Genomic DNA, 27023 nt, shown 5'->3' with positions numbered 1-27023 from the left:
CAGACACTTCTCAAAAGAAGACATTTATGCAGCCAAAAAACACATGAAAAAATGCTCACCATCACTGGCCATCAGAGAAATGCAAATCAAAACCACAATGAGATACCATCTCACACCAGTTAGAATGGCAATCATTAAAAATTCAGGAAACAACAGGTGCTGCAGAGGATGTGGAGAAATAGGAACACTTTTACACTGTTGGTGGGACTGTAAACTAGTTCAACCCTTGTGGAAGTCAGTGTGGCGATTCCTCAGGGATCTAGAATTAGAAATTCCATTCGACCCAGCCATCCCATTGCTGGGTATATACCCAAAGGACTATAAATCATGCTGCTATAAAGACACATGCACACGTATGTTTATTGCGGCATTATTCACAATAGCAAAGACTTGGAACCAACCCAAATGTCCAACAATGATAGACTGGATTAAGAAATTGTGGCACATATACACCATGGAATACTATGCAGCCATAAAAAATGATGAGTTCATGTCCTTTGTAGGGACATGGATGAAATTGGAAATCATCATTCTCAGTAAACTATCGCGAGAACAAAAAACCAAACACCGCATATTCTCACTCACAGGTGGGAACTGAACAATGAGAACACATAGACACAGGAAGGGGATCATCACACTTCGGGGACTGTTGTGGGGTGGGGGGACGGGGGAGGGATAGCATTGGGAGATATACCTAATGCTAGATGACGAGTTAGTGGGTGCAGCGCACCAGCATGGCACATGTATACATATGTAACTTACCTGCACATTGCGCACATGTACCATAAAACCTAAAGTATAATAATAATAATAATAATAATAAATAAAATTAAATTAAAAAAAAAAAAAGAAAACTGAGTCCCAGAAGATATGATGGCCAAGAGTGCCAACTCAGGGGCCAGACTGTCTGGGTTTGACTTTCGGCTCTTTCCTTCCCTAGCTGTGTGATCTTAGGCAAGTTACTTAACCTCTCTGGACCTCCACTTCCTCAAATGTAAAATGGGGCTAATGCTAATTCCCACCTCATAGTGTTGTGGTGAAGACTCTATGAGTTAATGTATGTACTATGTAAAGCTCTACCTTGGAATAGAGACTGCTTCTAGAAGACACTCTGAAAGTGCTGCCTTATTGAATACCTTGCCCAAGGCCTCACATTAGCAAATCATATAGCACTGATTCAGAAGGAAATGACACAACCCAGACACCTCGCCCTGGAGGAGCAAGAGGACTATCGAGCCACTGACTGAACATTCAGAGCAGCGCTTCCTGGTTCCCACCTCTGTCACATGATAGCCTATGGCAGAATGCATATCCCAGTAACTGGGAGACTCCAAAACAGTCACCATATGTCCCCGTGGCATAGACCTAGTTTGCAACCAGTGTCCCGTCTAAACAGATGTTCCTGTTTGGAGGATAAATTATATCCCTGTAAACCCTGGGAGAGTGGCTCTCTACACACAGGCAGCTCCAGAGACTTGCAATATACGGCCACCAGGTGGCGGTGTAGCATCGAGCACTGAACTTGAGCACCTGCTCTGGGCAAAGAATTCATGAATTCCCTAGCCAGGCAGATACCAGTCTCAGATATTTGCGGGCACCTGCTGAGGCTACTGGTACCAGCAGGATCAGCTCCACTCAAGGCTGCATTCAAAAAGATATTTATCTGCAGAATGGAACAGAACTGATCAAGGAGGGAATAGCCAGGAATGTCATGGTTCAGAGACACTAAGCTGGTACCTTTGGGCTTCCGTTGACACCCGCTCTTCCAGTTGTGGTTACTCGGAGCTATCCTCACTCCAGGTGCTAATCATGGCCTTTGAGGCATTTTGAGATTATTCCACATGAATTCTTAGTCTTATATCACCAACAGGATTGTGTGGCCTGGCACAAGTCCTGCTTGGAGGACAGATCAGAAACACTTGGATGCCTGGGGCAGGCTAAAAATTTGGCAGTCTTCCAAATTATAGTCAACTATGTCTCATTTCAACTGAGTGAGGATGGCAAGAAGGCATTTTCACATTAATAGAAATCGTAACCCCCTTTCTTCATGTTCAAAGTGGAGATGTATTACACGCACCAACAGGACTCTAATTGATTTTGGAATTCTTTCCTAATTCTTCCCTGACTCATAACAGGAAAGTATTGCTCACCCACTCTCCCTCATTTGTAAATAGCAGAAATTACTGCAGAAGCAATAACAAGTCTTATTCTAGATATATTTATTTATGTTTTCAGGCATTTGTGGTTACAGCAATGGTGTTTCACTTGGTTGCCTGGGCTGGTATGCAGTGATGTGATCATAGCCCACCACGGCCTCAAACTTGTAGCCTCAAGCAATCATCCAGTCTCAGCCTCCTGAGTAGCTGGGACTACAACTGGACAACTTTTTACGAGATTTTTTTTAAGGCTTGCAGATGCCTTCTTGGTAAACAGTCCTTTGTAGTGCATTAATTGGTTTCAGAATTTAGGCTGCTCAGCCATGCCCACTGCAGAGGCTGCCAGCTGGCTGATCTCAGAGCCAAGCTGGCCAGTGGATGCAGCAACTTGCAATGCACATTGCAGAAATACCCCCACAGAGGTAGGCTGGTGGTGGGGAGGAGTAGCTTTTCTTTCTACTTAGGGGCATTGTCTATTTTGGCAAAAGGGACACCAATTTCATTTCCACCAGCTATGTGAGAAGCTGCAGGTGGAAACCTGAGTTAACAGGCAGCAGATTTCTGATGGATCCCTGTGGTTTCAGTGTTCCTCTGATTAGTGTATCAGGAAGCTGTCCACCTGCCCAATCCATAATCCCCTTTAACTTGCCTCCTCCAGGAAGTCTTCTTTGACATTCTCTCACCCTTGGGGACCTCAACTAGTGAAACCCTATCAGTTTCACCACTGGACCTAGCTTGCCTTACTGGGCCATCTGTATATAGATTCCAATCTTATGTCTCCCCAGCTAGACTCAACACAGTTTGAGGACAGCGTCTACATCTTACACTTTTTTGTGGTCCCTATGATACCCAGAATATGCCAGGCAACAAAGGAAGGTTTACTCAAATCACTTCTTACTTGCTGACTGATACCAAATCCTTTTTACCAGGAACCAATTCCCTGAACAAGCTCTTGAGTATGGACCTGACGTGTCCCTAACACTCATCATACCTTTCCTAATGATTCTTTTGTGTTTTCATTTCAAGAAAAAGTGGGAACATTTAACTATTATTCTCCAGAAATTACCACCACAATGTGAACTTGTCCTTATCCAGAAAGTAATTTTACATTATCATAACAACTAGAACATGGTAATGTTAGCAAAATTCTCTCCAGGAATCATTATCAAAACTTTTGCCCACTTGATGTTTGTTTCATAAGCATTCATCTGACAATTATTTATTGCAACAATTATTTATTGAACAACTACCAAGCACAGATGGTCCTCAACTTAAGATGGTTCAACTTAGGATTTTTCAACTTTATGGCGGGTTTATTGGGAGGTAACTCCATCATAAGTTGAGGAGCACCTGTGCTAGTTTGGGTTTGGGGAATACAGCAACAAACAAAATGGGGGAAAAAACTTATCATAGGGAACTGATATTCTAGTCAGTGGGAAATGGACAAGTAAGATATATTAACATATTGCAACTAAAGAACATGGAAGGGCTCATTGATCCAAATGGCCTCTGATGAAGCAATGGTGCTATGATGGGCATCATCCCTACCAATCATATTCGCCCTAGAAAAGGGCGCAAAAATGACCAGAAGACTTTCCCCCTTGAGAGAGACGCCTGCTTGTGAGCAAATAATTTCTGTACCAGTTGCTATGTCACAAACCACCCCAAAACTTTCTGGTGTAAAACAATCATGTTACCATGCTCATAGATTTTATAGCCCAGAACTTGGACAAAGCAGAGTAGGGAGAGGTGATCTCTGCTCTATGATTTCTGGAGCCTCTGCTGGGAACAATCCAAGTTGAGAGTGGGAGCTAGAATCATCTGGAAGCATCTTCACTCATGCCTGGCAGATGATGCAGGCTGTCAGCCAGGACCTCAGCTAGGCTGTGAGCTACAGCTCCTTCACAGGCCTCTCTATGTGGGATGATTTGGACTTCCTCACGACATGGCAGCTGAGTTCCAAGAGTTAGCATCCTGTCCATGAAAGCCAGGTGGAAGCTCATAGCATTCTTATAATCTAGCCTCAGATGTCACACGGCAGGCTGGGTGTGCAGTGGCTCATGCCTGTAATCTTGACACTTTGGGAGGCTGAGGCAGGAGGATGGCTTGAGGTCAGGAGTTCAAGACCAGCTTGGGTAACATAGCAGGACCATAGCAGGACCTCTGCAAAATAATAATAATTATTATTATTATCCAAGTGTAGCAGTGTCCACCTGTAGTCCCAGTTACTAAGGAGGCTAAGGCAGGAGGATCGCTTGAGCCTAGGATTTTGAGGCTACAGTGAGCTATGTTCACACCAGGCTGGGCAACAGAGTAAGACTCTGTCTCTGAAAATAACATGAAGAAGTCACATGGCAACAGTCCTGCCATACTTGGCTAGGGCAATTACAAAGATCCATGCAGGTTTGAAGTGCGGGGGGGATGTAGACCCCACTACTGGAGGGAAGGGGGCATCTAGGTCACATGGTAAGAAAAACATATGGGTAGGAGATACTTTTGAGGCCACCTTGGGAAAACGCAATGTCCTACACCACCTGTGTCTAATTTCCGAACAAGTGGGATATCTCGATCTACCCAAAGTCATCTTGAAAGCAGAGAGCAAAAACCACTCAAGCAAAAGATAATATCTGAGTGTTGTATAATCTTTGGTTTGGAGCAGAGAACAAAAAAGCAGCAGAATAACACTTCAATTGATCAGTCCCTGCCCTGTATAGAAGGTACTCGTAATGATCTGAAATTTCTGGCTTATTTTCAAAGAATAGAAAAATTAGGCCTGGGCTAGAGAGGAGACTCATTCTTGATTTAGTCAAGTGCGTAAGACACAGAGGCAAAGCGGTGTGAGTGAAACTGTACACACTTTGGAAGCAGAGTACTAGATTTAAACCCTCACTGTGCCACTTACCAGCTGCCTGTCCCTGGGCAAATTTCTCCACCTCTGAAAAATAGGGCGGCAATATTAACTTCCTCATGGGGTTACTGTGAGAATTAAATGGGGTAATATCTGCCAAAGCCTTCATAGCTACTCTGGAAAGAATCTCAGATAATTAAATGGGGTAATATCTGCCAAAGCCTTTGTAGCTACTCTGGAAAGAATCTCAGGCATTTAAACTGCCAGTGGAACTGATCCATTTTTATGATGTTTTATTAACTGCAATAAAATGTGTTCTCATCAAGACTGCTGACCATTCTTATGTCCTGAAAGCTTAATCTAAGTGACGTACTTTTCAGTTGGTAAACATGGGAATGGGCCTTTTTGGGGAAATGATCTGCTTGTTTCTATAACTGCCCTTTAAAAGAACTCACCATGGCATTGGAGATCCAGAAGAATGAGCCTTGTTGATCCAGTGGGGTCCAGGAGTTGCTCCGTCCTTGGGGGGCTCACGTTCTGTTTGCTCCATGAGAACAGAGAAGGGAGACTGTTGACTCAGGGGAGGGCTCATCTCACCAACCTGGCATTGTATGAGCCCACTGAATCAGATTTGGGGCCGGTTTTGGTCACCACTAGAGTGTCAGAGAAACTCAGTGGGAGAGAAAGCAGAGATTTTCCCTATCACATGGTCAACAGGAACCAAGGAATCAAGAAACCAGGAACCAAGCTGATCTCATAATTTGCTCATAATTTGCTCCTGGTATGCTCCTCCTTGGTCACCAAGGCAGGGTCTCCAGGGGTTGCCATTGAGATGAAGCCACTATATTTATTGAAAGGGATGACCACCACTTAGGCAGATCTCGCACTATTCAAGGGTCAGAGCTTTAGAGGAAATGAGAGAATAGGGAGAAGTGAACAGAGAGGAAGCCAAATATTAGAGGAAATGAGAGAATAGGGATAAGTGTACAGAGAGGAAGGGACGGGAAGTGACTCACTATGAAACTGTGATTTTTCAGGTCTTAGGAACTGAGAGTCCATATGTATAGGATGTAAACATGTGTGCCTATGCATCTGTCTGTCTAAGCTCTTCTTCCATACACAGGGATGAAGCCCACAGCTTTCACCCACTGGCAACATATGCACAGGGTCTATAGCTCTCCCATCTAAATGCAGCCCCATGAAGCTGAGATGGCTCATAGCCAGGGAATAGGAGCCAGATTCTGAGTTGAGAAGTCCTGAGTTCAAGTCCTGTGACTTAACATGTGGGTAACATTCAGCAAGTCAGGTAACCTCTCTGAGATGCCATCTCCTCACCTGTAAAATGGGGGAATTAATTCTTGCTCAGCCTTCCTCAAAGGATAATTTTCAGATTCAGGTGTTTATCTGTGCCCCCAAGATGCCATAAGATCCACTAAGGCAGGGACCATGATTTCCCTCTTCCCTGTTGTACCTCTTCATGACACCTGTCATAAACATTCAAAAAAGACTTGGTGAACAAATGAACTATTGTATGATGAACTCAGCCCCTGCGCTAGACAGAAGGCAAAGAAAGAAAGCTCTTCTTGCATTGCTCATTCCTTCCCACCAGATACTGCTCCTTAAAGTGTGGTCTGTGGACCAGTAGCAGCAGCATCACCTGAGAGCTTGTCAGAAATGCAAATTCAGTCTGGGCATTGTGGCTCACGCCTGTAATCCCAGCACTTTGGGAGGCCGAGGCGGGTGGATCACCTGAGGTCAGGAATTTGAACCCAGCCTGGCCAACATGGCGAAACCCCATCTCTAACAAAATTACAAAAATTAGCTGGCGTGGTGGCGCATGCCTGGAGTGCCAGCTACTTGGGAGGCTAAGGCAGGAGAATCGCTTGAACCTGGGAGGCAGAGGTTGCAGTGAGCCGAGATCACACCACTGCACTCCAGCATTGGTGACAGAGTGAGACTCCATCTCAAAAAAAAAAAAAAAAAAAAAAAAAAAAGAAATGCAAATTCATGAATCTTAATTTGGGGGGTTGGAGCCCAGGAATCTGTGTTTTAACACACCCTCCATGATTCCAACACTCACTGACGTTTGAAAAGCATTGCTGTTGGACACACACTGGGGTGAGGTTGGAATGGGGTATGAGATGCCATGCCCCCTTCTTGAGTTAACTACTTTCTACCTGGTTCAGGTGTTCATTACCCAACCCACCCCACCTCTTCTTGGCCTGCCTTGGAGCAGGAGAAATGCTATGGAGGCTGGCAGGGGCCTGAGGAGGGAGAGGACGTCTTGTCTCCTCCTCCCCCTCCCCATGGGGACCTGGGGGTAGCAGGTCTGGCCCCTTCCTGTTTCAGCAGAACCTGCAGATACTGTGAGAGGATCAGGAGATAAGCTCTGCTCTCCCCAGCCCTGAGCAGGGGCAGATACATGAGAGCTTTGCAAAGTGGGCCTCTCCCAGCCAGGCAGCTTCTCTGCACCCTGGCAATGCCCTGTAGGGGCAGCTGGGAGGTCTCAAGCTGGGATTTCAAGTACCACTCCATCCTCCCCCATCCCTTGGCCCCTCTACTGAGGTCTCTTCCCACCTCCTCTCAAGGGTGTGAAACTGATAGTGAGCTGTTGGAAGCACGCAGCATAGATGAGCCTCTGAGATAAACATGCACGATAAGAACTCACACGATCACCCTGGTCGTGTTCCACGTTCTCAGTGGCACCTGATTCAAGGTACCTAGAAGCGGCTCTTCACACGTGCAAAAGAGAAAGTGGGGGTAACTACTGAAAGAGGAGAGATGGGCTCCCAGAGAGGTAAAAACAAAACGCAACAGGGACAGATCCTGCACTGTCCTGCACTATCCAAAAAAGCCAACGGTTCATGTCCAAGATCAGAGCAAGGGGGTACAGGGAGCAGGGGAGGCTGACAGCCACGGGAACCAGACTGAGGGTTTCAATCAGATGTCCATGGGGTGGCTTGAATGCGATCTTGACCACACTGATACAGATCATGGAGTAGGGAGGTGACAAATCCACTCAGCTGTCCATGCGGCAGTCAACCTTAATGCCAGAAGGAGCTCTGGGCCCCGCATTCTGGAAGCATTGTAGAGAACTGGTGTCTTTCCCAAAGACTTACCATGTTATGGGAGGAACAGGAGATGCTTAACCTGGATAAAAGACAATTCTGGAAAAGCTACAAGAAAACTGACTTCAAATACTTGAGAGAGCTTTGAGCAAAAGACAGAGCAGCTTGGATCCTTGCGGCACAATGAAGATTAGCTGAGGCCCAGTTGCACCTCTACCTATCTGGGTCCTGCCTTCACTCCTGCCATGCTCAGCAACGTCCTGGTTGCTGATGACAGCCCAGAATGAGTCAGCCCCATGTCCCAGTCCTGTGCCTGGTGGAGGTGGAGGTTTAGGGCTTAGAGTCAAGAAGCCCTGAGCTCCAGACCTCACCCTGCACCCTCTTTTTGTGTCGCCCTGGCCCCGAAGCGCAGCCTCTCTGGAAGTGGGATTTCCTGGTCAGTAAAATGAGGATGATCACCCCAGCCCTGTAAGGTCATAATGAGGATCCATTCATTCAACAAACACATATAGAGCACCGTGCTCCTGCTGAAAATCACCCTCCCGAACCGGAGCTCTGGGGAGCACAGGAGCACCCAGAAGAGGCCTGGCACGTGGTAAGTGCTCAGTTAATGCTGCCGGTGACCGCCAGGGGCCCTTTCCCTGCCCTTCTCTCAGAGTTGGCTTCTGGAGAAACCCAGCCTAAAACACTGGGGCAAGCAGTGATTGGTCCAGGCATTGTTTCAAGCACTCTGCAAGTACACCACCACACCAGGCTCTTCTGAAAATTTCAGGAGTCTCCTCTGGGCCTCTGCACACCATGTATAATAACAATGACAAACTGAGCTCAGGTGGGAGTAGGGGGTTCTGGGCCAGAGCCCACCTGATGCTGAGGTTGACAAAGTGCCTCCAAGTGTTTGGGGGCCACCCAAAGGCCTCCTCTAAAACACATCTCCCTCTCTCTGGTGAAAACCTGAGATCACCCTCTGAAGTATTTCAGGCAAGGCTAGGTGTTGAACAGAAAGCCATGGGGACCCAGGTCCCTGACATCTGGGGACTGTCAGACCCTCTCAACTGCAGCACCCCTTAGCTGAGGGGAGGTCAATGACTCAGAGGAGAACACCTGATCCCTATCTTCCATCCATCTGCCAGCGCTTGGTTTCCGTCAGTCAGCAGATCTCAGGTTACATAAATAAGCTGGTATTGCTGATTCAGCATATTCTGCACGATGGTGTGTGTCAGGTGGTACCCAGCACCTCCCAGCACACAGACCAGGATCAGTGTGACGAATAGGTGAGCAAGGCCCATGTGGGGGCAGCTGCAAGGCAGCTAAGCATGCCACCTCTGGAACCACAATCCTGGCTCCTGAATGTGTCACTGTCTGATTTTGGGCAAGCACCTTAGCCTTCCCATGCCTGATTCCTTGCCTGAGTAACAGGCAGATTTACTGTTAAGAGTTGTGGCTCTGGAATCAGACAGTCTAGGTGTGGATCTCGCCTCTACCACTTATTTACTGTGTGACCTTTACAAGTGTCTCAGCCTCTCTGTGCCTCAGTCTTTTTTTTTTTTTTTTTTTTTTTTTGAGACAGAGTCTTGCTCTGTCACCCAGATTGGTGTGCAGTGGCACGATCTTGGTTCACTGCAACCTTTACCTCCTAGGTTCAAGCAATTCTCCTGCCTCAGCCTCCTGAGTAGCTGGGACTAGAGGCTCCTGCCACCACACCCAGCTAATTTTTGTACTTTTAGTAGAGATGGGGTTTCATCATGTTGGCCAGGCTGGTCTTGAACTCCTGGCCTCCAGTGATCCGCCCGCCTTGGCCTCCCGGCCTCCAGTGATCCGCCCGCCTTGGCCTCCCAAAGTACTGGGATTACAGGTGTGAGCCACCACACCCAGCCTCTCAGCTTCTTTATCTGTAAACTGGGAGTAATAACAACTGCACCTGCCTCACAGGATTGTTGGGAGAAGCATTAAGAAATGGATTTGTACTTGCAGAGTGCTTGAAACAATGCCTGGACCAATCATTGCTGGCACCAATGTTTCAGGCTAGGTTTCTGCAGAAGCCAACTCTGAGAAGAGGATTAAGTACAATATTTGTCTGCTCTGAGAATGACCTCAGCAAGCATCTATAAGAAAGTGGGGAAGTGAGACAGGGATGAAGCCAAAAGAGGGTGCATGAGCAGGTTACCTTTGTGGGCAATGCAAGTTCAATCCTGCTGGGGGCCTCTGGGGGCTGCAGAGAAGCCCCTCAGTATCCTACCACCTAAAGGCAAGAAAGCTGGGATGTAGAAAGCTGCAATAAAAGCAAAGGAGTGGCCAGGCACAGTGGCTCACGCCTGTAATCCCAACACTTCGGGAGGCCGAGGCAGGAGGATCACTTGAGCCCAGGAGTTCAAGACCAGCCTGAGCAACACAGGGAGACCCCGTTTCTACAAAAAAATAAAAATAGCCAGGCATGGTGGCATGAGCCTGTGGTGCCAGCTACTCAGGAGGCTGAGGTGGGAGGATCCCTGGGGCCTGGGAGGTCAAGGCTGCAGTGAGCTATGATTGTGCCACTGCACTCCAGCCTGGACAACAGAGCAAGACCCTGTCTCAAAAATAATAATAATTTTTAAAAGAAAGCGAAGGAGTGTAAGGGGACAGGGTCCCAACAGCGATCGCCACACCAGGCTCTTCTGAAAACTTCAGGAGTCTCCTCTGGGCCTCTGCACACCATGTATAATGACAATGACAAACTGAGCTCAGGTGGGAGTAGGGGGTTCTGGGCCAGAGCCCACCTGATGCTGAGGTTGACAAAGTGCCTCCAAATGTCTGGGGGCCACCCAAAGGCCTCCTCTAAAACACATCTCCCTCTCTCTGGTGAAAATCTGAGGTCACCCTCTGCAGTATTTCAGGCTAGACTAGGATATGATCCAATCGGCACTGGAGAGTGATCCCTCCAGCTGGGGACAAGAGCTTAGGAGGCAGGGCAAGCCAAGGGGGACTGGAGCAGGGCAGAGTGGCGTACACTCTCCTCCAGCACCCTGGCAACACCTGCCGGGCTTGGTTCTGAGTGTTGGATCATTGGGGTCTCCAGGCAGGGGCAGGGCATTTAAGGAACTGAATGGAACTCACTCCTCTGACAGTTGGGGGGTGGAAAAGCTGAGCGAGGAGGTGTCCCAGCTGCTTCTGCTGTGGACAGCTGCATGGCAGGGGAGGAGCCGTGAGGCAGGCAAAGTCCCCCTGCAGGGGTATCCTTGGCTTGAGAACATGAGGGAGATGAGGGCACTCTGACTCCTGATATTCTTAAAACAATTTCCCAGGCCCTCTCACAAGTCCCCAGCTGGAGAAACAATGGTTTCTAAAAGAAACCACTGGAATGTCAGACAGGGGCCCTGAGACCTTTAATGGCCAATCCCAGGCAGTTCCAAGAATTACGCAACTGGGCCACTTCCAAGATGTTCTTCCTAAGAAGCATGCTGTAAGTAAATCAAAGCCCCACTCCTGGGTCTCACAGGAAGGTCTCCACAGCCCCACATTCCCCAACCCCACATCCCGAGAGTCTTCTCTAGGCCTTGGGAGGTCCAGAAGGCAACACCTGCTCACTGGTGAGGTCCCAAAGTGCTTAGTAAGCAAAGTACATTTACAGGTGAATAGCAAGGGAAGGGAGGGGAGGCGAAGCAGGTTCACACACGAGCAAAAACCACTGTCTGGGCTGAAAGGAAGATCGGAGATGATCCAACCCGTTTCTAGAACTGGGGCAGAAGAGGGACGTGGGAGGGTATACAGCTGGTCGAGGGCCCAGGTGAGCCACAGGACAAAGGTGGCGCATCTTATTGGTACCTCAACTTCACTCATAAACGTTGAAAACGCTGAAAAGGGAGGGAGAGCCATGGATTATATACGGAAGCACAGGACGGGAGAAGCAAGAGTGTGAACAATTAACACAGAAAAGACCGATCTTCCACCTCCAGGACCCCCAGGTAGCATTCCCTCAGGTAGCTGGGAGGAGGACTCTGACAGGATCATTTGGGATGCACAAAGCTAATGCAAAATGACCCATATTACAAATGAGAAAACAGGCCCAAGGAGGGCAGGACCCTGCCCAACTGCACCGGAGTTGGCCGCAAAACTTCCATCGGGCCTTGCCTATGGGCTCCTCGGACCTTTTTTCGACTCTGTTCTCTCCCTGAAATGGGTCCTCCCACTTTCCCTTTTCTACTTGCTCGCTCTTCTTTCCCCAGGAAACTTTGCAAGAAAGGCAAAAGCGAATCCCAGGAAAAAGACTGGCTCATCAATCACATGTTAACAGCGCCCGCGCGAATTGCGCATGCGCATACTGAGCCCCACTAGCCCCAACCCCGGTCCCGCCTTTCCACCCCTCACCAATATGGCCGCCTCAGCAACAGCCCCTCCTGTGCGTCACGGACGTGGCGACTCCTGACGTCATAGGAAGGCGCCGGTTTCGGCGGGGGCTGCACGTGCGCAGGGGTGTGGAAACTTACCGGCCGAGCCATGGATACACCGTTAAGGCGCAGCCGACGGCTGGGAGGCCTAAGGCCCGAATGCCCCGAGAGCCTCACCTCAGTTTCGCGGACGAGACGGGCCCTTGTGGAGCTCGAGTCGAACCCAGAAGAAACGAGGGAGCCCGGGTCTCCTCCGAGTGTGCAGCGGGCTGGCCTGGGGTCCCCCGAAAGGCCGCCGAAGACAAGTCCAGGATCACCCCGTCTGCAGCAGGGTTCAGGCTTGGAGTCCCCCCAAGGGCAGCCAGAGCCAGGCGCAGGGTCCCCCCAGCGTCAGCAAGACCTGCACCTGGAGTCGCCTCAAAGACAGCCGGAGTACAGTCCTGAATCCCCACGATGTCAGCCGAAGCCAAGTGAGGAGGTACCAAAGTGTTCTCAGGACCAGGGAGTACTGGCCTCGGAGTTGGCCCAGAGTAAGGAGGAGCTGACCCCGGGGGCCCCCCAGCATCAGCTACCGCCGGTCCCAGGATCACCAGAGCCTTACCCCGGTCAGCAAGCTCCCGGTCCGGAGCCCACTCAGCCACTACTGGAGCTGACACCCAGGGCACCTGGCTCCCCCCGGGGTCAGCATGAGCCGAGCAAGCCGCCTCCAGCTGGGGAGACGGTGACAGGCGGCTTCGGGGCAAAGAAGCGAAAAGGTTCTTCATCCCAGGCCCCAGCGTCCAAGAAGTTGAACAAAGAGGAGCTTCCTGTAATCCCGAAGGGGAAGCCCAAATCGGGGCGAGTGTGGAAGGACCGCTCCAAGAAAAGGTGAAGTGGGGGACAGCATGGACAGGGGTGGCGTTCTCTATGGTGTTGGGACCCCGCCTTTGCCCTGCTGCAGCCTGGAGAATAGCCCCAGGGTTAGAGAGAGCTCACGTTAGTGGGGATGTTAGCAAACAGGTAATTACAATCAGAATGTGGTAAAATGCCCTGGGATCCCGGAGAGGGTGGGGCCAGGCCCTCAAAGATCAATTTCTCTGATGCCTTTCCTCCTCAGGGTCCCTATGGGCCTCGTAGCACCTCAGGTGTGTATTCGTTCAACAGACATTTACCTTTGTCTGCCCTCTCTAGTGAGGGAGGCAGAAGCAAGTAAACCAGCCATTACTTGATCAAAGCAGTGAGGTCTTCATCCAATATAGTCTGTTACAGTTATTTGCCTTTAAGATAAAAAGTATTACTGAGCACCGATTATATAGGACATCGTGTCCTTAATAAGGATTTACCAGTCAACAGCCTTTCAAACATGGAACAGCATGTGCCATCACGCTTAATCTGCACGTCAGCCCTGTGAAGCAGGTGGTGTTATTATTCCTGTTTTTTGTGAGGAAACCAAGACTAAATGAGTGATAGGCACAGGACCTGAGCACAGATCTGATTCCGAAGCCTGTGTGCAAAAAACCCCTTTACCACAGTCCCTGTAGATCCACCTTGAATTGGATTGCGACCTTCTTAAGGGGCAGGCACGAGATCTTTCTTGTCTTTCTGTGCCAAGGGCATAGTAAATGCTCAATGAATGCTTATTTAATGAGGGAACGAAATAGCTCATCTGAAGAAGGAAGAGTGTAGGCTGCCATGAAGGAGAGGTGTGGGGTTCAGTTCCAATTCGAGCTAATGGGAACCACAGGGGAGGGTCAGAGATGTATGCGTGTGAGGGACCATGAGGAAGGAGGGTGTTTTTAAGGAAGAAGCTGATTCTGTGCCAGGCTTCGTGCTAGGCCCTTTTCTTGTATCCTTAAAACCCTAGGCAGTGGATATTATCCCCCCACCCCTGATGAAACAGAAGAAACTGAGGCTTACAGAGTAATTTACTGCAAGTCTCCCATGGGAGAGACTTTGAAGCTGGAGTGACTGTAGCTGTTGGAGAAGTGGATGATGGCACTACCCCTCTGCCCTGTCCCAGGGGGTCACAGGAGAATGGCAGGGCCGTTGATGGCCATGTGGAACCGGAGGAGGCTGGTTCAGGTGGGAAGAGGGTGATGAGCAAGTTGAGCGGGTGAAGCTTGGGGTCCTGGTACTCACGCTGCGGGTGGGGAGATGGGCTTGCTGAGCTAGAGGGGGCTGGGCCCATGCACAGGTGGGGAGAAGGGAGGGGCCCACACAAGACACAGGATCAGCAGCTGGAGCAGAGGAGGAGGCCACAGATCACCTAACCAAGAGGAGAGAGGGTGTGTGGTCCCAGCTCCCTGCCAAACTGCAGGCCCGTCCTGACTCACTGTTGCTCACTCAGAGCACGCACTCCAGCCTCCTTAATGAGGCCGGCAGGCCCACCCTCCTCTCCCCTCCATCACTAGAGCTTCCACACTGATGTCCCCTCCATGTTCCCATGTGTGACGCTCCCTCCTTCCTCAGTGCCTTCACACGTGCTGTTCCCACTGTTTGAAAGGCTCTTTCCCTGGCCAATCCCCCACTCATGTTTCAGGGCTCAGTTCAAATGTCATCTCCTCTGAAAAGCCTCTCTGGCTTATCCAACTAGGGTTAAGTCCCCATGCTTTATGTTATCATTGTGTGCTGTACTTCTCTTTTGTAACACCTCCATTTGCACAAATGCTTATTTATTTGTGTGATTCTTATTGACTGCCTGTTTTCCTTTAAACCGGAGGCTCCGTGAGAGTGTAAGAGTGGGGACTTACCTGTCGTGACTAGATCCCCCAGAGCCCAGTGCAGGGTAGGGCACTAAGCTGAACAAGTGGATGAATGAGGACAGAAGGTAGTTCATTCATTCATCAACAAATTGCTCAGGTCTTGGGTAAACATGGCTGTGAACAAAAAGTCTCTGCTCTTCTGAAGCAAACATTCTAATTGTGGGAAACAGATCAAGAACAAGTACACACATGATATGTCAGTAATAAAGACTTTAAAGAAAAATAAACCAGGATGGGGACCAGAGAATAACAGGGACGGCAGGGTATTGCCACAGTGCTCAGAGATGGCCTCGCAGATAAACAGGTCTGAGCGGAGGGAGCCGGGCAGAGATCTGGGGAAACAGTATCCAGGCAACAGAAAAGGGAAGTTCAGAGGTATTGAGGCGGGAGCAAGCTTCCGTTTCAGAGGCATATTCCAGAGGTCTCGCTGCTGGAATGAGGGGGACAAGGGGAACAGTAGGAGATGAGGGCAGAGAGACAGCAGGGCCTGGTGACCCTTACAGGGACTCCGGCTTTCCTGAGTGAGCTTGGGAGCCAAGGAAGGGTGTCAAGCAGAGGAATGAAATGACCTGACTTGTGAGATCAGCCTGGCTACCGAACACAGACATAGGCGGGCAGGGGTGAAGGCAGGGAAACCCACAAGGAGGCTGTCTCAAGAGAACTAAAACAGCTTCTGAAGCTGCAGGCAGGTCTGTGGCGAGGGGCCCAGCAGGGCCACTGAATGGATGTTTGGGATCTTTGAGGGAGCAGCTTCGGTGGGTGGTAAGTGAGCCTGGAGATGGCTGGGAAGCAGCTCCTGCTGCAGGGAGGAAGACAGCCGCAGCTGGGAAAGTGTGTGTGGTGAGGGAGACCTGGCTGCAGACCTGTCTTCGTGCTCATGCCAAACGCCACCTTCTCCACAGTGCCCTTGGGCATGCTGTCCGCCTTCTCTGAGGAGTAGCGTTTTTGGAGCACCTATTACGTGTGTGTGTCAGTTAAATCTCCCACCACCCTTTGGGTTAGGAATGATTCTTATCTTCACTGGAGAGGATGCTAAGACTCAGAGAGGCTACCTTGCTCAAGGTCACCCAGGCGGTAAGTGGTTGGACTTGGAACCCAGGCCTCAGTTTCTTCAATACCCGGGTAGAACCAATGGTCTGGAACTGCCCTGCCTCAATACCTTAGCCGCCAGCCACATGTGGCTGTGTACATTTAAATTAATTAAAATTAAATAAAATTTAAGATTCAGTTTCTCTATCAACACCAACCACATTTCTAGCGCTCAGCAGCCAGCCATGACTAGTGGCTACCTTATTGGACAGTGTCAATGTGGAATGTTTCAACCATCACAGAACATTCTGTTTGACAGCCCTGCTCTACAGAGATGCAGCACTGTATCTTGTGGTTCTGTGTGTCTCTAGGCTCCCACCACCTTGTCCCTTCAGGGTTCTCGTACCCCAGCTTGGGAAGCCCAGCTTTACCATTATGGGGGAAGTCCATGTGGCACCCCATACTTAGTGCTTAGGAGGCCAGGCCTTCAGTGGCAAGGCCTTGGGAAGGGGAGAAGGAAATCAGGGAGCTGGGGCCAGAAGTCAGCAGGGCCAAGGGACACCAAAATGGGCCTTGAAACTTTAAAAGAGAAAGACCTAATTTCAGCATGTGGAGGCCACCGAACTTCTTTGCATTTTGTTTTTACTTTTTTTGAATGGAAATTTTCAAGCGTACAAAGAAAGAGCAAAGCTCTCAAGTCCCCATTATCAGCATCAACACAGCTCAGCATTTTACTAGTCTAGCTTCATCTTTGATCCTTGGCTTTTTTTCTTTTTTTCTTTTTTTTGAGACGGAGTTTCATTCTTGTTGCCCAGGCTGGAGTGCAATGGTGCAATCTCAGCTCACCTCAACCTCCGCCTCCTGGGTTCAAGCAATTCTCCTGCCTCAGCCTCCCAAGTAGTTGGGATTACAGGTGTGCGCCACCACACCCAGCTAATTTTGTATTTTTAGTAGAGACAGGGTTTCTCCATGTTGGTCAAGCTGGTCTCGAACTCCCAACCTTAGGTGATCTGCCCACCTCAGCCTCCCAAAGTGCTGGGATTACAGGTGTGAGCCACTGCGCCCGGCTGATCTTTGGCATTTTTTTTTTCCCCTGAAATATTTTAAAGTACATCCTAGATATATCATCCCATTCATAAATCCTTGTAGTATGCATTCTTACAGAGATGAGCTCAGTTATCCTGTAACTCTAAAATCATCGTTGCTCTTTTCAGATTTCCCTGAGAGCCCTGATGCCCACTTCATCTCCAACTAGGGGAAGAGATTCTTTTTCTTTTTTCTTTCTTTTTTTTTTGAGACAGAGTCTTGCTCTGTCACCCAGGCTGGAGTGCAGTGACGCGATCTCGGCTCACTGCAACCTCCACCTCCCAGGTTCAAGCAATTGTTGTACCTCAGCCTCCCAAGTAGCTGGGATTATAGGTATACACCATCACACCCAGCTAATTTTTGTATTTTTAGTAGAAACTTTAGTAGGTTTTAGTAGGCTTAGTAGGTTTTGCCATGTTTGCCCGGCTGGTCTCCAACTCCTGGACTCATGTGATCTGCCCACCTTGGCCTCCCAAAGTGCTGGGGTTGCAAGCATGAGCCACCGCATCCAGTCTTGGCGGGGAAGATTCTGAATCATTACCCAGAACTTTAACCACTCACACTGCTCTGAAATGGAATGGGCCACCTCCCTAGGGGGTGAGCGCCCCACCTCCAGAGGCATTCACCCCCGGGCCAAATGCGTTTGGCGGAAGCAGCAGAACTTTACAGCAGGGGCCACGTAGCCTGGACTCTGCAGTCACTGACAGGATTCAAGTCCTGACTGCCACAAGGTATCTTTAGGCAGCTATTTAACCTCTCCGCACCTTGGCCTGCTCCTCTGTAAGTGGAGAGGATAGGAGTACCCACCTCAGAGGCATGTAGCCAAGGCTTGAGAAATGGCAGCCAGCACGATCAGGGTTCCCTCCCGCCCCAAGTTGCTGCAGCCCTGGAAGGCCGCCTGTCAGGCCAGCAAGGAGGTGGTTCTTCCTGGGCTCTGGGGAAGAAGGTCCAGAGCCTGCGGCCCAGAGGTGACAGGGCATGGGTGGTGCTTGCCCCACAGACCCTGTATGCACCCACTCTCCCCCTTTCAGATTCTCCCAGATGCTTCAGGACAAGCCCCTGCGCACATCGTGGCAGCGGAAGATGAAGGAACGGCAGGAGAGGAAGCTGGCCAAGGACTTTGCCCGTCACCTGGAGGAGGAGAAGGAGAGGCGCCGCCAGGTGAGGGGCCAGCCAGGCTGAGGCTGGGGCTCAGAGGGCTAAGCTGGTGTCTGCTGGTACAGACCTGAGGCGGGGGCTTCCACGGGTGCCTGGGGGAGGCCGACTTAGTTAAAAAACGTTCTTGAATCTGAAGGCCCCAGGGAGGAAGGGCACCTGGCCAGAAGCAGAAGTGCAGTCTGGGACCACAGGGCAGGGAGGCCCAGGGGACCATACAGTTTAGCCTGGGCTGCTGAAAGAGCCTCAGGGACAGGGACGGAGGGGGAGGACCAGAAGCGGGCCTTGGGGAGAAGCCCGGGAGGAAGTCCTGGGTGGTAGGGCAGTCAGTGAGATGGGGTCGAGGGCCCTTTGCTGGGACCTACTCAGTTGGGAAGGGCTTGCAGATTGGAAATCCATGTCCCTGGTATGGCTGCTGTCATTCTCCAAGAAGCAGCCCACACACGTTTCCTCCACTTCTGTCCCCTGTCACCCATCCCAGAGCCAGGAAGCCCCTGTAAAGGGTCACAGCCTCACCCACATCTGCCAGGGACTTTTCAGCAGTGGGGAAGAGGGAGCTCAGCAGGCAGCATGCAGAGAAAGCAGAGTGGCATCGGTCAGCTCCTGCCCCCCAGGGCAGGGCAGTCCGTGGGAGATTCCTCCTCCACTCCTCTAATGACCCCAGGGGTGTAGGAGGAGTGCCGAACGGGATTCAGACAACTCATCCATAGCCCGTGGTCTCAGGCTGGCCACTGAGAAAAGGGGTGGGCCAGTCACTCAGTCATCTGTCCCCTGCTCTAAGTCACCCCAGCTCAGCTTACAGCTGACATCTGAGGAACGGTGTGTCTGCCACCATATGCTGAGGCCTTATCTCTTTTCCTGTGTGGCCCTGGCTCCCTCTTGGGCAAGACAGAGCTGACATCTCACTTCTCACCGTCCACTGTGGAGGTGCTCCTGCCCAGCCCCCAGCCCAGGCCTGCCCTGACCACAGGAGGCCAAGGCTCACTTCTCCTTCCTCCCCAGGGGCCTAGCCCACCCCTGCTACCCCAAGTCACCAAAGCCAGCAGAGACTCCTAACCATGCAGCAGCCTTGGAGCCGACGTCCCCACCCTGGCCTTGCGGAGGGATGCAGTCAGCATGGCTAGAGAGCACTGGGCTTCCCCTCCCAAGACAGACTCCATCTAGAGTCTCTGTGTGCCCAAGGAGCTAGGGGCTGCTCCAAGCCCTGCACATGCATTCCCTCATTGATTTCTCAGAACTATCTTACGAGGTAGATAGTGTGGTCACTGTCACTTTAAAGATGGAGAAGCTGAGGCACAGACGTAGCTAAGGTCTCCTGTTTAGGAAATAACAGGATCCAGATTCGAACCCAGCCCAGATAGCTCCAGAGCCTTTTCTGTGCAGTGCAGCCCCTGCCCAGCCCCACACCTGCGAAAGTCTCAGGGACCCAGCCCTTACCCCTAGCCTGGCATTCTGCAGCAGCGGGACTCCAGGGGAAGAGGGGGAGACTGTCCAAGAGGGTGGGAATGGGGAAGGGCCAGCACCCCTTTCTCCCTTGGCAGTTGATGAGGGTGGCACGAGGGGCCACTGTCTGCATGTGTGTGAATCTCCAGGTGGGCACCTCCCGTGTCTCAGCCCCTGTCCTCAGTTGCCTGTCCCATACCCACCTCCCAACGTGCTGTCAGGAGCTTCCACCACAGCGGGCCCCTGGCACTAGACCGTGGCACAGGATTGCTCCCGCTGGCCCTCCACCCATACATCACCAACCTGGAGCCTGGCAGAGAGAGGGCTTTTCCCCTTCCTCCTGGGAATTCTGCCTGCTCGCACTCTTCTGGGGCCTGAGAGACCAGGGCTGCCTCTGCTCCCCAACTCAAATCCCTTCTCCCGCATGTTCCAGGAGAAGAAACAGCGCCGGGCCGAGAACCTGAAACGCCGCCTGGAGAATGAGCGGAAGGCAGAGGTCGTCCAAGTGGTGAGTGTCTCGTTTTCCCCCTCTGCCCTTCTGCCCCACTTGGGGGTGCAAACCAGGGCCTCGACCCCTGCCTCATGTACCCCTATTCTCATGCTGCGATCTCAGGCCCCTGTGGGGCGGCCTTCCTCTCCCCTGGGAATTTGGACCGAGGCTGCAGCCGCACTAATGTCCTCCCCTCATACCACCCCCAGATCCGAAACCCCGCCAAGCTCAAGCGGGCAAAGAAGAAGCAGCTGCGCTCCATTGAAAAGCGGGACACCCTGGCCCTGCTGCAGAAGCAGCCGCCCCAGCGGCCGGCAGCCAAGATCTGAGCTCAGGACAGCCCGAGGCCTTCCATGGCCAACAACCATGTCAGACACAGCACCTCAGGCCACTGCTCAGATGCCTCTGCTGGAGCCGGCACTCCAACCCCATGGCTCCAGAACAGGGACCCCCACCCCGACCAGGGCTCCTCGGCCTTTGAAGGCTTCCAGGCAGGTCTGTGTGGGACAGAAGCCCAGAGGGGCCCTGGGACCTGGCAGAGATGGGGGCGGGAAGAGATTCAGCTCCCATCCCTCCTTCCTCTCCTCCAAGTGCCTTCAAACCAAGAACCGTACATTCTTCTTGTTCCTCAGTGAGCTGTTGACTGGCGAGTGACTCCCCCAGCAGTGTATGCCCTTTCTCAGCATCCTAGGTCCATCCCAGGCCTGGAGGCTGGCAGTTGGGAATCCAGCTTCCCCCACACCTTCCCAAAGGCTGCTCTGAGCACCTCCGCACCCCACTGCCTCTGTCCTCAGCAAACTGAATCCGGCTCCTCTCCACTTTTCAACACTGAAAGATTAAAATGGGGAGGTTGCAGGGAGCAGAGTTTTTCCCTAGCACCTCCTTTCCCAAACCAGTCTCTGCAGAAGCCCCAGAGAATCTAACTCATGCCTGTCCAGTCTACAGCAAAAATATTTATTGAGTGCCTGTTGCATACAGGCACAATCCTAGGCACTGGTAAATACAGAAAATAGACCAAAGTCCCTGCCCTCGAGGAGCTTTCGTTCTGATGGAGAGAAAACATAATAAACAAGCAAAATGCACCACGTGTCCAATGGGGGAAGTGCTGTGAGTAAAGGGGAAAGGGATGGGAGGGAGCAGGGGCGAGGTGTCAACACAGAGTGGCTCTGCAGGCACCTCACTGTTCCCTTTGCTCAACACCTGCTGTGGGCCAGGCCTTCAGTGACCCTGACCTTTGGTGGCAGAAAAAACACAGGACCAAGATCTCAAGAGTTTCTCATCTGCTTCTTCCACTGACATTTCATCCACCAAGCAAAATTCATTGACACCAACTTTTCAGTCCCTGGGCTGCAGAGCTCAAACACAGCAGTCTCTGACCCCAAGTCCGTGGCAGGTGGAGGAATGAGACGGTGCAGTAGAAGTGATAACTCAGAGGTGCACGTTACCCCTCCCATCCGCAAACCGGAAAAGGTAGCTGCCCAGCCCCATGCAGCCTGGAGGCGAGGGCCGCACCGATCTTGGGATTACCAGTGCCCAGGGGGATCCCACAGAACACCAGGCCGGCAGGGAGGCTGGTCCGCTTAGCTAAGAAATGACATGTGCTGTAGTCTTAGAGTTGCTGTGCCCATTCAAATTCTAAAGACCGAAGACTTTTAGTCATTTCCCCCGTTGGATTTGATTAGCCCCAGGTTTCCCGAGTGCTTGACCATGCCATCCCCTGCTGCTTCTGCCTTGGAAGCACTTTGGGCAGTGCTGGGTCACAAGGTAGCATCTTCAGTCGCTCGAGTAGGTCAGAGAATGTCCTCGCTCACCAGAGAGTCATTGAGCATGTGATGCCTAGGGTTAGAGTGCAGACCCTGTGGTCGTTAGCCCTGAAACTGGGCAAGTCACTTAACCTCCCTAAGCCAGAATGTGCTCAGCTGTAAAGACTGGCTAATAGAAGCTGCCCCTTAAGATTGTGGGATGAAGTGTCTAGTGCAGTAAGCATTGGCTAAATGAAGAGGGCAGGCTGGAACAGTGCTTCTGAAACCTTTCCTCTCTCTTCTCCAAAAATACATGGATGGTTTAACATAAAACTCCCTCCCCCCTCCCCCATCATCTGGTAAAACTGAGCTCCGGGGAGACGCACCCCGTGTGCCCTTCCGACTCCACTGCCCTAGAGTGGGAAGTCTATTATGAGTTTCACTTTGTGTTACTCCAGGCCTCGCCTGTGAACCTGCCGCACTGGCTTCTCGGCCTGGGAGCTTGTTAAGTGCAGACTCTCAGTACCCGGCCCCGGCTTCCTGAATCAGACTGCGCTTAACAAGACCCCTAGGTGATTGACAGGCACATCAAAGTTTGAGAAGCACTGCTTTAACTCACTGTTTCTGAAAAAGATTCAGAGTCTCCCGGGTCGCTTTAAAATGCAGGTGCCTGGGTCCCGCCCCTCGGACTTTGATCACTGCGGCTGGAGTCCGGCTATCAAATTGAACCGTGGCGCCCTGGTGATGCTTTCGCGTGTGAGTGCTGCCCTACCTGGGCCGGGTTCTAACTCGAGGTGCTGCTCAGCGCCCGGTTCAGGGGGCCCCTCTGCGGGGACGCTGCGCATCTGCCCAGCAGCCAGCCGAGGAGACGCGCGGGGCCCCGCGGTTCCTCGGGGCTGCTGCGGAGAGCTAAAGAGGAGGCCGAGCGGGCGGTGGAGGGGGTGCGGCGGCGGCGGCTGCTTCCCGCGCCACCCAGCTCGCTGTCGTCCACCAGCACGCTCTCCAGCACCGTGCGCAGCGAGCGCCGCAGCTTGCGCAGCATGTCGGGGCAGGTGAGCACGTAGAGCACCGGGTTGGCCACGCTGTTGAAGAAGGCCAGGCTGGTGACGAAGGGCAGCCCGCGCCACACGAGCGGCCGCAGCCCCGGGTTAGTGTGCGCCCGCGCCTCCAGCAGGCTGAACACGTGGTAGGGCCCCCAGCAGAGCGCGAAGGCGGCCACGACGGCTGCCACCAGGCGCACGAAGCGGCCTGGCCGCCGGCGGCCGCGGTGCTGCAACCGCAGGCTCACGGCCGCGTGGCTCGAGGCGATGATCGCCAGCGGCACCACGAAGGCCAGCAGGAACTTGCTGACGGCCAGGGCCGCCTGGCGCGAGTTGCACGTGGCATCGCGGTCAGGCCCCGGGTTCAGGAGCAGCACGTTGTAGTAGCACATGATGCGCCCGTCCAGCCGCGAGATGGTGTCCCGGAACACGAAATAGGGCACCGTGTTGAGCACCGCTAGTGCCCAGAGCACCAGGCAGACTTTGTGCGCCGCGGCCACGGTGCGGTGGTTCTGCGCCCACACCGGCCGCACCACCTGCAGGCAGCGGTCCAGGCTGATGGCGCTGAGCAGGAAGCCGCTGGCGAACATGTTGAGAAAGAAGATGGAGGAGTGCAGTTTGCAGAAGGTGGTGCCCAGCTCCCACGAGTGGCCCACGGCCAAGAAGTAGGTGAAGAAGGGCAGGGAAGCAGAGGCCAACAGGTCGGACAGCGCCAGGTGCAGCACCCAGGTGGTGACCACGGTCTGGCGCATGCGGCAGCCCACCACGAAGAGGATGACTCCATTCTCCACCAGGCCCAGCAGCGAGGCCAGCCCGTGCAGCAGCACGGCCACGTGGTCGATGTAGCGGATGCTGGTGTTGCTGTGGCTCTGGAGACGGCTCATCTGCTCCAGGATGGGACAGAGCGGCTTCAGCGTGGCGTTGGCCGACATCGTGGGGCTCTGCAGTGGAGGGAAGGAGGCGCCTAGGTTGGAAGTGCAGAGGCCACGGGGGAACCAAGAGAGAGGCCTGGAGTGGGACCCTCCCCAAGAGATGCCAATGTGACCCACGAATATATTGGGCGATGGGGGCGGGGGAATAATATCCCAGCATTGCTGTGCTTGGGCAAGTTATTTAACCTTCCCGAGCCTTTTTCTGCCTCTGAAACTTGGATGTCAGTCATAACAGCGCCTAGCTCATAGAGTTATTGGGAGAATTAAGTGAGTTTAATACATAAAGGCATTTAGAACATGGCCTGGCACAGAGCAAGCACTTTATCAGTGTCATTGTGATGATTATGAAGCAGATGGTCTAAGATCATACAGAGAAATAGGAACAAGGTCAGACCACACAGGACTCCTTTTTCCCATCCCCAGAGCACTGGCGGGTGAAGGAGGCCCCACAATTAGGGCAAGAGGATTCTGCTGGCCTGGAGGATGGAGATGCTGCCCCTTCCCACACACAGCATCCACAGCACCCCCAGACGTTGCCTCTCTACAGATCCTCCATGCAGCTCCCCGCACTCAGTGGTGGCTGGTTAGATGTGTTGACCATAAACAGTGGAACCAGCCCCTCCTCTGATGGTTGGAGAGGAAATAAGATAACAGCCAGGAGAGTTGGGTAGGAGGAACTCCCACATGGGGCTCTGGAGGCCCAGCGGGGCCAAAAGATCTCTGCCTTCTCAGGAGCAGCCACAGCAGCTCTCTCCGCCCCAGGAAACCCACCCCTGTTCATTCACTTACTCCATCACGCACTCATCTAACAAGACGTGCGTGCTTACATCCTCATTGAAAGCCAGAAAGACCATCTGATGTGAGGCTGGTCAAGACCAGTGAGGGCTGAGGAAATTGCATGAGGCTCCATGCAGGAGGTAGGGGGCAAGTAGCAGGGGACAGGGACTCAGGTTGTCCTGGGCACCAGTGACACTCCAGGTACTATGGTAGGTCCTCCACATAGGTGCTGTCTTTCTGGCTCTAGAAAAATGGTGCTAGTACTTCATCCCATTTTACAGATGAGGACACTGAGCCTCAAGTGGTTAAATAACTGGCCCAGAGCCACCCAGACAGCACAAACATGTAGAGGAGCAAGTTTCATGCTCAGCCTGTGCTCTTTCCTCTACCCCTACTCCAAGGAAGAGAGGATGGAGGAGGAGGAAGAAAAGCGGGAGAGGGGAGCAATGGTCTTTAGTACTCATCTTTCTAGGGAAAACACTGTTGGCCAGGATGAGAAAACCCACTCCCTTCCAGAGACCACAGTCCTTTATAGAGTGGGGTCCTGGGATATCAAACTAGAATTCTGCTGGTGGATGAGCCCCTTGGAGCTAGGGATCTGCAGGTAGATGAAAGAGGAGCCTGTGCTTCCTGAGAATGGGCATACTTCCTAAGCTTTAGAATGTGCAGAGCAGTTACTCTTGCAATGAACCTATGAGACCCCATTCTTCAGAAAAAGAAACTGATGAAGTTCAGAGCATAGCAACTTGCCCAGCATTCCTCAGCTGCAGCAGTGGGGCTGGGACTTCACGCACAGCAGACAACCAAGTACCACTCCGTCTGCCCTGAAACATTCCCTGCAGACCAGCTGCTGCTTATCCAAGTCCTATGGGGTTGATCAGAGAGCACAGTCCTGCCACACCCTTGGGAACTGCCAGATCAGTCCTTCTGACTCTATAGAGACAGCCCTCAGCCTCCCAAGATTCTCAGGAGCCCAGCAGCTAAGGTCCAGCTTTGGCAGGTTAAAAAAATAAAAATAAAAAGGGACAGAGAGTACAAGCTGTGGGAGTCCAAGACCTGGGTTTGAATCCCAGCTTCTTGGCTTCCTGGTTGCGTGACCTTGGGCCAGTTACTCTAAGCCTGCTGGTGTCATCTTCCCACCCAGACTGCTTGTGAATATTGACAGACAGTTGAGTGGTTTCCCCTCGTACCTGACATCTAGTTAATGCCTAAGAGAAACTAGTCCTTCCCTCCTCTCAGCACCAAGTCCCCTCCAGTCTTTGGTAAACTCAACCTTCTGCCATCTTAGCTGGTAACAGCCCTCTCACCCGGTAAAACTTTTGCCTTCTCCTGTGGGTCTAGAGAGGGCACTAGGCTGCCAGCCCCTGGGCCACTGCCTCCTTACCTGGGCACAAAGGGAGCACAGGATTCCAGCCCTGGAGGCAGTCAGCTCCTGACAGCAGCTAGACAAGAGGCAGCGGGCAGACAGAGGTGGGAGAGGGAGGCTGAGAGAGGAAATAGCTGTCAGCCCCAGTGCGTGTGTGTTTAGGGGTGGGGTTGGGGGAGGCGGGGACAGCTGGAGAGTGAGTTGCCACACGGGTGTTCAAATATCATCAGTTTCCATCAGTGCCGGCAGCCCCTGCTCCATCCACCCCTGCTTCATGAAGGAGACTGCAGAAGTCCAGAGGGCAGTGCAAGTGCACGTGAAAAAATCGATGTGTGCAAGAGAGTGTGAGCCCGAGTGTGACTAGGGGTGTGCTTTTGAGAGTGACCAGTATGTAGGATAAGTGCGTGAGAAGGAGAATGGCTCATCCATCTGTCCACTGTTCCTGAGCTGCCATCTCCCGACACCAGCATCCTCAGAGAAGAAACCCCTCCAGCTGTTCTGAGTTTCCCAGGCAGTGTGGGGGCCTGTCCATGAGGGACCCGAGGGCTCTAAGGCCAGGAAAGTACAGTGGGGTAATGGGGGCAGTGGCAAGAACATGGTCCAAGAGGTCAGTCACTTCTGTTTGCTGAGCCCATTCATCTGTGAACAGGAGCAGTAACATCGGCCTTACAGGCTGTGGTAAGGGTTGAATGAGTTGGATTGCACAAAGCTCGCGGCACACAGTAAGTGCTTATAAAAATCAGCTTCCTTCCCCTCTGAGGGAAAAATGAATATAGGCTCTAAGGCAAA

At 52.1% G+C, this 27023-nt stretch overlaps 2 protein-coding genes and 1 long non-coding RNA gene across 7 annotated transcripts; 1 reads left to right on the top strand and 2 right to left on the bottom strand.

The window, feature by feature from the left end:
- Positions 1 to 2209: 2209 nt before the first annotated feature.
- On the bottom strand, positions 2210 to 12481 carry LOC129007837 (uncharacterized). Of its 4 annotated transcripts, XR_010127546.1 has the most exons (5): positions 11163 to 12428; positions 10237 to 10311; positions 6340 to 6488; positions 5460 to 5605; positions 2216 to 4319 (listed from the first exon to the last, which is right to left on the bottom strand). It is a non-coding gene; the product is annotated as an uncharacterized LOC129007837 (long non-coding RNA). The 4 variants fall into 4 exon arrangements; XR_008492399.1 differs by lacking the exon at positions 10237 to 10311 and having other exon boundaries at positions 2210 to 4319; positions 5460 to 5548; positions 12414 to 12481; XR_010127544.1 differs by lacking the exon at positions 10237 to 10311 and having other exon boundaries at positions 2210 to 4319; positions 11163 to 12408.
- Positions 12002 to 21459, top strand: CCDC86 (coiled-coil domain containing 86). Of its 2 annotated transcripts, XR_008492398.2 has the most exons (5): positions 12434 to 13300; positions 18321 to 18450; positions 20321 to 20395; positions 20587 to 20872; positions 21010 to 21459. XR_008492398.2 is itself a non-coding variant. In XM_054439132.2 (4 exons), the coding sequence occupies exons 1-4, from the start codon at positions 12543 to 12545 to the stop codon at positions 20704 to 20706; spliced, it is 1083 nt and encodes a 360-aa protein (XP_054295107.1). In that variant the 5' UTR covers positions 12002 to 12542; the 3' UTR covers positions 20707 to 21459. The 2 variants fall into 2 exon arrangements, 1 of the variants encoding a protein (XP_054295107.1); XM_054439132.2 differs by having other exon boundaries at positions 12002 to 13300; positions 20587 to 21459.
- On the bottom strand, positions 21311 to 26334 carry PTGDR2 (prostaglandin D2 receptor 2). Its single transcript, XM_054439130.2, has 2 exons — positions 26253 to 26334; positions 21311 to 24100 (listed from the first exon to the last, which is right to left on the bottom strand). The coding sequence occupies exon 2, from the start codon at positions 24089 to 24091 to the stop codon at positions 22904 to 22906; it is 1188 nt and encodes a 395-aa protein (XP_054295105.1). The 5' UTR covers positions 24092 to 24100; positions 26253 to 26334; the 3' UTR covers positions 21311 to 22903.
- Between the last annotated feature and the right edge of the window lie 689 nt (positions 26335 to 27023).

This window comes from Pongo pygmaeus, chromosome 9 (genome assembly GCF_028885625.2).
Source record: "Pongo pygmaeus isolate AG05252 chromosome 9, NHGRI_mPonPyg2-v2.0_pri, whole genome shotgun sequence".
NCBI classification, from domain to species: domain Eukaryota; kingdom Metazoa; phylum Chordata; class Mammalia; order Primates; family Hominidae; genus Pongo; species Pongo pygmaeus.
Note: the sequence above shows the minus strand (reverse complement) of the source record. Positions and strands in the feature narration are given on the sequence as shown.

What these genes read in the sequence shown, in the direction of transcription:
- CCDC86 (XM_054439132.2), top strand. Translation starts at nt 12,543, where the DNA reads ATGGATACACCGTTAAGGCGCAGCCGACGGCTGGGAGGCCTAAGGCCC. An exon ending in AAGGACCGCTCCAAGAAAAG is followed by an intron (nt 13,301 to 18,320) that starts GTGAAGTGGGGG and finishes TCCCCCTTTCAG; the next exon opens with ATTCTCCCAGATGCTTCAGG. An exon ending in AGGCAGAGGTCGTCCAAGTG is followed by an intron (nt 20,396 to 20,586) that starts GTGAGTGTCTCG and finishes TACCACCCCCAG; the next exon opens with ATCCGAAACCCCGCCAAGCT.
- PTGDR2 (XM_054439130.2), bottom strand. Translation starts at nt 24,091, where the DNA reads ATGTCGGCCAACGCCACGCTGAAGCCGCTCTGTCCCATCCTGGAGCAG.